At 39.8% G+C, this 10,798-nt stretch overlaps 1 protein-coding gene across 3 annotated transcripts in view; it reads left to right on the plus strand.

Annotated features, from left to right (window-relative positions):
• LOC127003984 (cadherin-87A-like) overlaps positions 1 to 10,798 on the plus strand; it is a 92,791-nt gene that overhangs the window by 72,411 nt on the left and 9,582 nt on the right. For all 3 annotated transcript variants that reach the window (XM_050871067.1, XM_050871066.1, XM_050871068.1), the window contains 14 exons: positions 2,323 to 2,495; positions 2,771 to 2,924; positions 3,562 to 3,716; positions 3,983 to 4,169; positions 4,873 to 4,983; positions 5,149 to 5,258; positions 5,749 to 5,946; positions 6,099 to 6,270; positions 6,708 to 7,022; positions 7,351 to 7,470; positions 9,033 to 9,202; positions 9,615 to 9,716; positions 10,024 to 10,097; positions 10,255 to 10,387. In XM_050871067.1, the coding sequence (XP_050727024.1) occupies positions 2,323 to 2,495; positions 2,771 to 2,924; positions 3,562 to 3,716; positions 3,983 to 4,169; positions 4,873 to 4,983; positions 5,149 to 5,258; positions 5,749 to 5,946; positions 6,099 to 6,270; positions 6,708 to 7,022; positions 7,351 to 7,470; positions 9,033 to 9,202; positions 9,615 to 9,716; positions 10,024 to 10,097; positions 10,255 to 10,387 (2,174 nt within the window). The remainder of the gene's footprint in view (positions 1 to 2,322; positions 2,496 to 2,770; positions 2,925 to 3,561; positions 3,717 to 3,982; positions 4,170 to 4,872; positions 4,984 to 5,148; positions 5,259 to 5,748; positions 5,947 to 6,098; positions 6,271 to 6,707; positions 7,023 to 7,350; positions 7,471 to 9,032; positions 9,203 to 9,614; positions 9,717 to 10,023; positions 10,098 to 10,254; positions 10,388 to 10,798) is intronic.

Here is a 10,798-nt window from a genome sequence, read left to right on the forward strand (position 1 = left end):
GCATCCTCTATTTTGAGTGGTTTATGTCAAGCAAAACTGGTATGCCGTAAAGCTACAAATTTGTCCCGTCACTGGTATCGGGTTAATAAAGCATTAAAGAAGAAATTACTGAAATATATAAGGTAAAATATGATTGAAATTCACATTTACAGAACATAATATATAACCTGCAGCATAGAATTTATAAGTAAACAAAAAAAAGTAATATGATTCAGTCAATGGGGGCGAACGCCCAGGGGGTGCCTCGCTTTGGCCATCCTAAGACACCAAACCCAGGGATTCCTCCAGACAAGTCTCCATGCTGGCCCCCTTACCATCCTAAGTACTTCATGGCAGGATCTATTGACTTGCCTAAACCACAAACTCTATGGGCATCCCCTTGGCTCTTCCTTTCAGAGTTGTCTCATGTAGAAACAACCTGGTGAGCAGGGTCAGCTTCTAGGTAGTGTGCCACATGCCCATATAGCCGGAGTTGCCGTTGACAGACTATGCAGGTAATACCTAGGCCTCCAATCAGTCTCACAAAGTAATCACCAGTTTGACAGTCATTCCAGCAATATCCTATGATTCTGTGCAGGCACTTACCAAAGGCATCACTCTGCCTCTTCAAGTCACTCTTCAGTTTCTATGTCTCACAACCAGAGAGTAAGACAGGGGGCACAAGTGACTTGAAGACCCAGATCTTTATCCTCCTGCATAGGTATTGACAGTGCTATATACTAGAGCTAAGCAGGTCCATAACACCTCTTGAGATTGACATAGGCTGCAAGCATCCCCTGTTGAAACTCTCTCTACCAGTACACAAAGCACTAGGAAACAGTCACTTTTCAACTTACCAGGCATGAACCTGGACCACTCAGGCCTCTGCAGCTTCAGCAGATAGTTGCAAACTTTCTTTTTATTAATTATTTATTTTTATTTTATTTTTTTTATTTTTTATTTTTTTTATTTATTTATTTATTTTTTATTTATTATTATTTATTTATTTATTTATTTATTTATTTATTTATTTATTTATTTATATATATATATATATATATATATATATATATATATATATATATATATATATATATATATATATATATATATATATATATATATTTTTTTTTTTTTTTATTTTTTTGGCCTTTGACACTGGTAGGCTTTCTTGGTGGGTCCTGATGGTCGGCCCCAGCCCGTATGGTGCAGGCAAGTGTTTATAGCGGTACCATCTTGCTTGGCTCATGCTGCCCCCCTTAGCTCATCTTTTATCGTTTCTTTTAGAGAGAGAATCTAGAGTCCAGGTTGATTGGTAGTCTTCAGGACAGCATGTGGATAGTCTTAGGCCACTCGATGGTGACTGAAAAATCCCAGCCTGTGGCAGTGGGCTGGATGCAAACCCGCATCTTCCTGGATGTGGTGCTGGCACACTAACCACTCTGCCACTGCCCATGCATGAGCAATAGATGACAAGCACCTAACCTGGCACACTAAGCAGTGTAATACCACTGTAGTTGCAATTCTGACAATCCCCTTTCCCCATCTAGATAGGAATGACCAGCCCCTGTTTCTAGTAAGGAGGAATGGTATACCAGATTGCCGTACTGCAGTGAAGACTGCACGCAACCCATGGATCATGGTCACACCTCTAGCTTTGAGCAGCTCCACACTGGTGTTGCAAATACCAGCTGCCTTACCACCCCTCAACCTTATCATAGCCTCTCTGACCTCATCAAGAGAAGGTGGGCTTTTGTCATTGTGTGGATCAGCATCTACCATGTGCAACTGCACAAAGTAGTCAACCCAACAAGCCCTCTTTCTATCCATATCTGACACAAGGCAACCAACTGCTGTTCAAATAGCACTCAGGAGGCTTGAAGCAAAGCTCCTCCGAGGCAAAACCACTTCTAGATCTCAAGAGCTCTCTACTGCACCCGTTTGCTACTTAAAGAGCTCACATTTGAAGATTCTACAGGGTCCTCAAGGGTTCTGAGCACATTTTTGATTTGAGACTGTTACTGCAGACTCATGAGCACATGCCAAGTCTTTCAGTGTCTCAAGATGAAACACAGTATGATTACATCTCAAGAGTCCTCTTGACTTGATATAAACCTTGAGTGTTGCAACATGCCTATGATCAGTTGTAAATAACTCAGCACTCTAGAAAACACTGCAGTTTTAAGTCTGCTAGACATCCACCACATTATGCTGACTGAAAGAGATTTTATTACTGTTTCAGCTCTGTGATGCTCATTTGTTAAGTTTTGATTGGCTGATGTTTTCAGGAAATGTTATCAAAAATATTAATCATTTATATTTCTCAACCCATCACCTAAAAAGGGGGATACTCACTCAGCGAACCATCAGAGCACTTTTCCCTTGACAATGCAACTGGAGTGATTACTGTCAAGGCACGGCTCGACTATGAAACTCAGCCAGAATTGAACTTTGTGGTCGTGGCGCATGACACTGGCGTCCCCCTGCTCTCAGCCTCCACCACCATTGTTGTTCAGGTGAGGTTCGAGATTCATTGCAATCATACAAAGGTTATACTTATGTTCACAAAAAAATTGCTGGTAGTAATCTGATACACCTACTCCAAAGCCTATAGATTATATTTATGAAAGTATGTCCATACATCATATCTACACGATCTTCTTTTTTATTTAGCTTTACATCATGTTGAGAAATGCATTTTCAATAACTTTCAAAAAATTTCTATCCATATTACTTCTTTGGATGAAAAGTTCCATTGCAACAAAATTTAATATGATTCTCTGTTATACAGCTGGACAATATCAACGATGAGGAGCCAGTGTTTGGCTCACCCATATATGATGCTGAGGTGCTGGAGAACTCACCCGCTGGCACACCCATCATTAATGTGACGGCCGTCGATGCTGACAAGGGAATGTTTGGTGTTGTTACCTACTCACTTGCAGGTCTGTGTTTCTCAGTGTTTCATTATTTTGACTACACAATTACTTTACAATTGGCCTTAAGTATACTTATTCACATATCTGGGTCTCTGTTCACTTTGCTTTTTCTCCATATCTTTGTTTTTTCCCCCACTGCCTTATAGGTTCATGTATTGCTGTTCATGGTGCTTTAATGTTTTATAACTCTGCTGATATCATTGTACGATGTCAGTCATGCATTTGCTTACAGCCATGGACTTTCTCAAGTTGTTTTGTCCAGTTGCTCTCTCACTGACTTTGTTTGCTATTGTCATCACGTCTGTTGTATTCACCCTGCTGAGCTGTTCACTTGATGTCTTCATGTGTTGTGTGATGTCTTCATGGGTTGTGCTTGTTACTGCAAGTATAATTTTTATATTACTTTGTAGTTTGTAACCAGAAATAATTCAGTGCTTCAATAACAAAGAAAGTGTAACATTTTCATTTCCATTTAATTTCTAAGCAAAATCTGAGTTTATGCAACTCTATAAAGGAGCCTCTGCACTTTGTTATATAAAAATTAAGGCAGGTAAACATTAATGCCTGCTTATTAGAAATATATTCAAAGAAGTAAATTCTCTTGATCATGAACATTAAACATCCTACCATATCCTTCCAACAGGTGATCACCATGAGTACTTTGCCATTGATGCTAATGGTCAGGTGACAGTGCAAAATGGTGCCTTGCTGGATCGAGAGGCATTGGCATCTGTGGTGTTGCGAGTCGTAGCTACAGACAAGGCACCAGAAAACAACCGCCACCAGTCATCTATTCCGGTGGGTTGGTCAATTAGCTTATATATTTGTGACTTCCTCCCTCTTGTTTTATAGTAGGTGTTCTGGTGTCTGCTCCTTAGGACTCCCTCAAGGCCGCCACAGCAATGGAGTCTGTTTCTCTCTACTCGTATTCAGCCTCTTTCCTTGTATCATCCAGCGATCTCATTGTTCCATCTTGCCTATCCCTAGGATATCATGTATATACACTTTAACGGTTTAACAGTTCCCCAAATCATTGTAAATTATACTAATCTTGTGTTTTCCAGCTCCACATCACCATTGTTGACACCAATGACCATGCCCCAGTCTTCAGCCAAGTCTCCTACTCGGCCAGTGTTGTAGAGAACCTTCCCCTTGACCCCCCGGCACCCATCATGCAGGTCACGGCCCATGATAAAGATGAGGGACTCAATGCCCTTGTTAGGTACGACATCACAGAGGGAAATGAACAAGGTCTGTATCTTCAAATGTGATAAGTTATTATTTCCTGTCTTTATCATTATTATCATCAGCAGCAGCAGCATATTTATCATTGTCATCATCATTGGCAGCAGTAGCATAACCTGCAAAGGCATTTGTAATTTAAACTATTAATTTATAACATAATGCATTAGAGTGGTTCAAAATATGCTGTGTTGTCATCTCACTGATAAATATATAGTGCTGTTTGAACTTCTAATGTAGATCTTGCTCATATTCATCTCCCTTCTAAGTTCCAATGTCCACCTTACTTTCTTCTGCATTTTAGTCTGAACCTCTCATATCCATTATACTAGTATCAGAGAAGTATATTGACAATTATTCATGACTGCAATGAATTCTCTTTTCTTTAATTATGTTTTCCCTCTTAATTAATATGCATAAGTAGTATTCAAAATGTGCTGTTTAAGGGTTCAGTTAATGCAACTGCACTAAGGGGCAAATATTGTTTATATTAATCTGCTTACCACAATACCTGCACTGACTCTGCCCAAGGGGACTGACTCTGCCACTATTTTTAACAAATTCAACATCAAGCAGATTTAATTCTTCCATAGAGTCTGGATTCTAGTGTGGTTAGTTTCATTGGCCAACTGGCCACACTCATGAGCTAAGAGGATACATAATGATGTGGTCATTTCCATTTTCTTGGTTGTAATTTTGATCTAATCCATAGGAGCCTTCTACCTGGACCCTGAGACAGGTATACTCTACCCAGCCCGGCCACTCCTGGCCAACCCAACCAACTACAACCTTACCATAGTAGCCAGAGATGTAAATGGCACAGGTACATTCTTGAGGGAGTTTGGTAAAATTATGTCTAATGTTGAAATTGAAATAGGGGCTATTAAAATGTGATGCATTGCTGAGGTAGATTAATGTTTTGCACAATTTTGGAACAATGTGGTTTGCAAAGTACACAAAGGATATGGCCATTCTTCCACTGCAACAGGTGAGTACAGTGATGAGACGACAGTGCAGATCACAGTCCTGCCTCAGAACCAACACAAGCCCAAGTTCACCTCACCTGCCCTGCCCAATACCACAGTTAAAGTAGAGGAGGTAAGAGAAAGAGCATCAAGACCCATGTCACGTTAGCCTTTAATGAATCAATACTTGTTAAACAAAAATGTTCTATATTTTTGTATTTCTTGCTATCAGTTTACAGGCAGCACTTAGTAGGCTTTTCTGGTCCTTTCAAACCATGGTCTGTCTCCTTTTACTGTAATAAATAGTAGTGACAATGTAGATATTTTACCATCAAAGTATAAATTTCTACACATAATCAGCCTTTTGTTATTTCTAGAAGCTTTGCAGGTTTATGTACTCCCAATACTTAAAGGTGTATTATGCTGGACTTAAGAAAAAATATCATACATTGCTTACAGGTTCCTTTTTTCTCTTACTTACTGGCACACACCATTTATTTTTTTGTCCCTTTTTTTTTAAGAAAATAAAGAATTGAATTAAAAGAACAGTCATCTGTGAGAAGCTTTGTCAATACATGCACATTACTTTCAATTAACCACATCAAAACATTTTATTCCTTCAGAACTATAGCTCTGCAGTGCAAGAAGTGATCACTGTCAGTGCAGAGGACAAGGACACGGGAGCCAATGGTGAGATACGCTACCACCTGCTAATTGGTGAGCAGGTGTTGCAAGACACAGCAGAGTTCCACCTCAACCCGACTACTGGTCTGCTCACCACCAAGCGTGTTCTTGATAGGGAGGAACAAAATAAGTATGAGGTGAGATAACTCATGATGCTATATATCAGTGAAAATTGCATAACATCAATTTCATTGTAAATATTTTCTGTTGATAAATTAGGTTGTTTTGAAATCTTTAAATCAAGCAAGAGATTAGTGCATATAAGTGTAATCAATGTGTGCTCTATCAGCTTGTGTTGATGGCGAAGGACCAAGGTTCACCGATATCATATGAGACTCTGCGGTTCCTCACTGTGGTGGTGGAGGACCAAAATGACAACCGTCCAATGTTCCCTGTAGACAACATGTCTCAGTCGTATCGCTTCAGCATCCCTGAGAACACTGCAAAACACACACTGATTGGTAGGCAGAAAACTTTTGTACTTTATGACTTTGTTGTATTTCCAGTTTATAAAGCTGAAGTTTACTTTGATTAATCAGAAACATTGATATTGAATTATTATAAATGAGTCACCTCTCTTCCTGTTATTGGGTTTTCTTGCCTCTAGGTTTAAGCCTTTCACCCTGATTAGGGTAAGAAACTTAGACTAAAGTTTCTTGTTTCATACATGTCATTTTAGTCCTCTTGACCAAGTAATACTGACCACTTGTAACTCAGCTGAAATGTTTCAGACTCAAGTAATTGCTGAATATTTGAATATAGGTAATAGATTACATCAGTTAAAGAAAAGCCTGTAAAAAATTTTCCTTCACTCCACATTTCCCAAGACAAATAGATGAATTGATAGAGGAAAGTTGTCACTGACTGCTCACCTCACCTCACCACACCTTCCCTACAGGTCAGCTGGAGGCACATGACCCTGATGATGGCCTCAATGCCAAGATCTTTTACTATTTGGTGTCAGGCAACTCCCATGAGAACTTCTACCTAGACAAGCTGCATGGGAAGGTGTACACGAATGCTGTGCTGGACAGGGAGCAGCGTGAATCCTACACCCTGGTGGTCAAGGCTACTAATGACCCAAATTTTATTATTGACCCTGAGCAAGAGGTTGTGTTTGACTCTGAAGACCCCACACAGGCAGTTGTCTCCATTAGTGTTGAAGATGAGAATGATACACCACCACGCTTCCTCCAGGACTTGTATTATGCTGGTAAGTTTGGAGGTTTTAGTTATAGAGTTTGAATGAGGTGACAAGAAGTTCTGCCTTAGTCAAAATGGTAGTCTTTTTCTTCTCGATCCCAATTAAACCCTCCCTCCCATCCATTTAAGTATGGGGAAAGGATAATGATGATGTGTCTACAAGGCATACTCAGTTGAGTTCTTGCAAAGTTCCCCAAATCCTTGTAAAAGTACCCAAAGTCCCTTGGAACAAAATATTCAGTGAGTATAATTATAAGTCATTGTGAAAAGATAGATGCCACATGTAATATGGTCACTCAGATATGGGGAATTATACTTATTCAGTTATTGTTTGGCAGGTGTATCCCATAAGGCAGAGGTGGACCGCTTTGTAAGGATGTTGAAGGCAGTGGATGATGATGCAGGACTCAATGGGACACTCTCCTACTCCATCAGAGCCTCCAACCTCTTCAGGCCAGGTGAGCAAAGAAAATAAGGATGCTGTTGCTGCTGCCATTCTCTCAGTACCTCTTTCAGATTTTCTTTGCATTTTTTCTTCTTACATCAAAGAATATAAAAAAAATCCACAAAGCACCTGCAAAAGAATGATAGAAGATGCAAGAAGGATAATCAAATTAGGTTGGAGAGGTATCTTGATACTCCCATCTTAAAAGCATTCAAGTCATAGGAAGAAGTAATACAGAAAAAGGCAGTTCCAGAGTTTACCAGTGAGAGGTTAAAGAAAAATTATGCTAGTTAACTCTTGCATTAGGAATTTTGATAGCATGACAGCACAGGGAAGAAAGTCTTGTGCAGGAAGGCCATGGGAGGGCAGAGGGGTGGAGGCATGCAGTTACAAGTTTCATAGCAGTTGGCATGAAAATACTGATAGACTCTAGAAAGGGGGGGCAGCATTGTGGTAGAATTTACGAGGTAGAAGACTGTCATTAAGTGGAGGGGAGTTGATAACACTAAGCCTTTGATTTTACCCTGGCCCAGAGCTGTTTGTGCAGAAATGCATACTCCCATACACAAAGCCCTGTTTTTTTAGTTAACATCATCTTTTTCTCATGAGATGACTGTTTTAAGGGATTGGGTCAGAGTTTAAGATCGGATGCCCTTCCTGACGTTGCATGGGATTCAAACTGTCTTGTCCATACTTTCATGACTTGTTGCTCTAACCCACTAGACCACTGCAGCCCCCATATGGTTAGCATCTGGTAGGGAGAAGAAAAAAATCATGAATCTGGATGCGACAAAATGCTTAACTTCTGACCATGCTATTATTTCTGAATGGGATAAAAGGAACTTTGTGCCCTTCAGTGTCTCAAAAAACTTGTATGTCCACCTGACAACTCAACACATAGTAGTCTTAGTCTGTCCTCTAAAATTTCAACTAGAAACTTCTTATCTCTTTTGAAATCAGCTGCTTTATGTCTGGGCATTCTATTTTCTCCCATTTTTCCCCTCCCATGTAGTTGGCATCTGGGAAAGGGAAAACCTGATTATCTTATTTGTAATTGTTGTCACAGGAAATTTCAATCAAAGCAAAGATAATGATAGTCAAAATTCATTACATCTCTCTTCCTAACAAGCCATCTTTTGAGTGCCATTCATAATTGACTTTTAGATCTGAATTTATGGCCATGCAGGAGGGGCTCAAAGAGAGGTAAAAGGTAAAGCTGGGAGCATACACTACAGCTGTGCATGGCGGCAGTACTCATCTTCGTCCCATTGGCCCTTTGAACTTGTGGTGGGAGAGGATCCATTACCCCAGGGTACAGGGCCAGTGTAACATTCAGGTTACCCCAGTCTACCTTCCCCAGGTTTCCCCAGGTATCCATTTGGTGACCATCCCGAAAGGAAGGATGAACAGCTGGGTGGGCGGCATGCAGACTGCCCAGGCCAGGATTCAAACCCAGGGCCAAAGATTCATAATTAGGGATGCTAACCACTGCACTGCAGAGGCATAAAGAGAGGTAGTGACCCCTAAATCACTTAGTGCATTCATAGTGCAATAAAGCATTGCCTCTTTCAACAGGAGACACCAAAGCCATTGGTTCAATCATTCCATCTCCATTCAACATCTCCCAAGATGGGAAGCTGACTACAGCTTCTCTCATGTCCCAGTACCGTCGCCACCGTTTCTTGCTGCAGCTGCAAGCTAAGGAAGAAGCACCACCACATCGCACTGCCAACTGTAATGTCAATGTGAGTCTCAGCTTGTCTTTGAGGAAATATATTCTATTATTCTAATTATGGGATAAACTCAAAGAAGTTATCTAACCCTGTAATTTAACCATGCTCATTCATGTGTGATGTTAGGCTCAACAGGGAGGGCTATGTTGTGTAATTGAAAGAGAGATAAACCAAAGTTATTATCCAGAGTTCAGTGATGATTAGGCAGATGTATGATCATACATGTGATTTTAATTATTCAATTAATTCATGATATATTTCTCCAAAGTAAAAATGCTTAAATCTGGACTATCTTGACAAGTAAAAAGTAGTTACTATATGGAATGCAAACCCATTAGTTCATAGGACTATTCTGTAGATTGTTTGATAAGTGGTGGTGATTGACACCATGAGACTGGGGAATCCTAATGAGGGTTACTGGCAGGTGTGGGTGTGGGAGCGAAATGACTTAGCGAGGGTTGTGCTGGCTCAGCCACCCGAGGAGGTGGTGAAGCAACAGGAAGAGATTGCTGCTGTGCTGTCCAAGGTGAGTCATTGCTGAGTTGTTGTTTGGTTTAGATTGTTAACTGAATTGTTCACTCCATCCATGTAAGCTTCATTAATTTATTCTCCTAGGAAAAATTAATGTCAACATCAGTCATTTTCATCTTATGGATGTATTTATTAATTTGTTTTATCACCAAAACTTACACTGATGTTATAATACTCAAATGTCAATTAGATGGATGCCTTACATTTCATCTTAATTATTTTTTCTTTTTATATTTTATATATATATATTTTTTTTATATATATATTTTTATATTTTATAAGTGACCTTTTTCCTGACTTAGGTTGCTGAGGGCACAGCTGTGGTGGATGAAATACGTTACCACGTTAACCCTGACAATACTGTCAACAGGGAAAGGTTGGTAGAGACTTACTCTAAAGTATGTTATGGAACATTGTTAGTCATTAATTGATAGTTAAAAAAAAATGTCATATCACACTATTATTAGTTATTAATTTTCAGTCTAGGTAAAGAGGTGCTTGTCAAGCTTCATGCCCTTCCTTACTCCTTTCAGGACAGACATGTTGGTTCACTTGGTGAATCAGACAGACCAAGTAATGCCGGTGCCTCTGGTGCTGCAACGCCTTGACCAGGGTTACTCCACCCTCATCAACAATACCCACACAGCCTTCATCAAGAATATCTACGTGAGTACACCCTCAGCACAACAACATGGCCTTCCCTAGAGGTTTTACAGCATCACAGTTAATTTGTGGTGTCAAGTTGTATCTGTAATAGCCAAGTCTTATGTAAATGGTCTAGAGTATTATGGCTAGAATCAAGTAGGGACTTGAACGACATTTTAAGTTCTTGTACAGTATAATATACAGTATCAAAGAACTGGAGTTAAAGTACATTGTTTTAGTTGGGGTCAGCTCAGCCTCTTTGAAAGATTTTGTAGGAAGCTTTTCCCCTTTATGTCAATGCTTACTACAGACACTGGGTGTAATTTAATTGAGCTACAGAGAATTAAAGTTAATTTGAGCTGCAGAGTGTCTTTTAGTTAAAAGGTAATGAGAACATGAAATTTTCATCATCCTATTCGATACATATTCAAG

The sequence above is a fragment of the Eriocheir sinensis genome, chromosome 27 (assembly GCF_024679095.1).
Source record: "Eriocheir sinensis breed Jianghai 21 chromosome 27, ASM2467909v1, whole genome shotgun sequence".
Lineage (NCBI taxonomy): Eukaryota > Metazoa > Arthropoda > Malacostraca > Decapoda > Varunidae > Eriocheir > Eriocheir sinensis.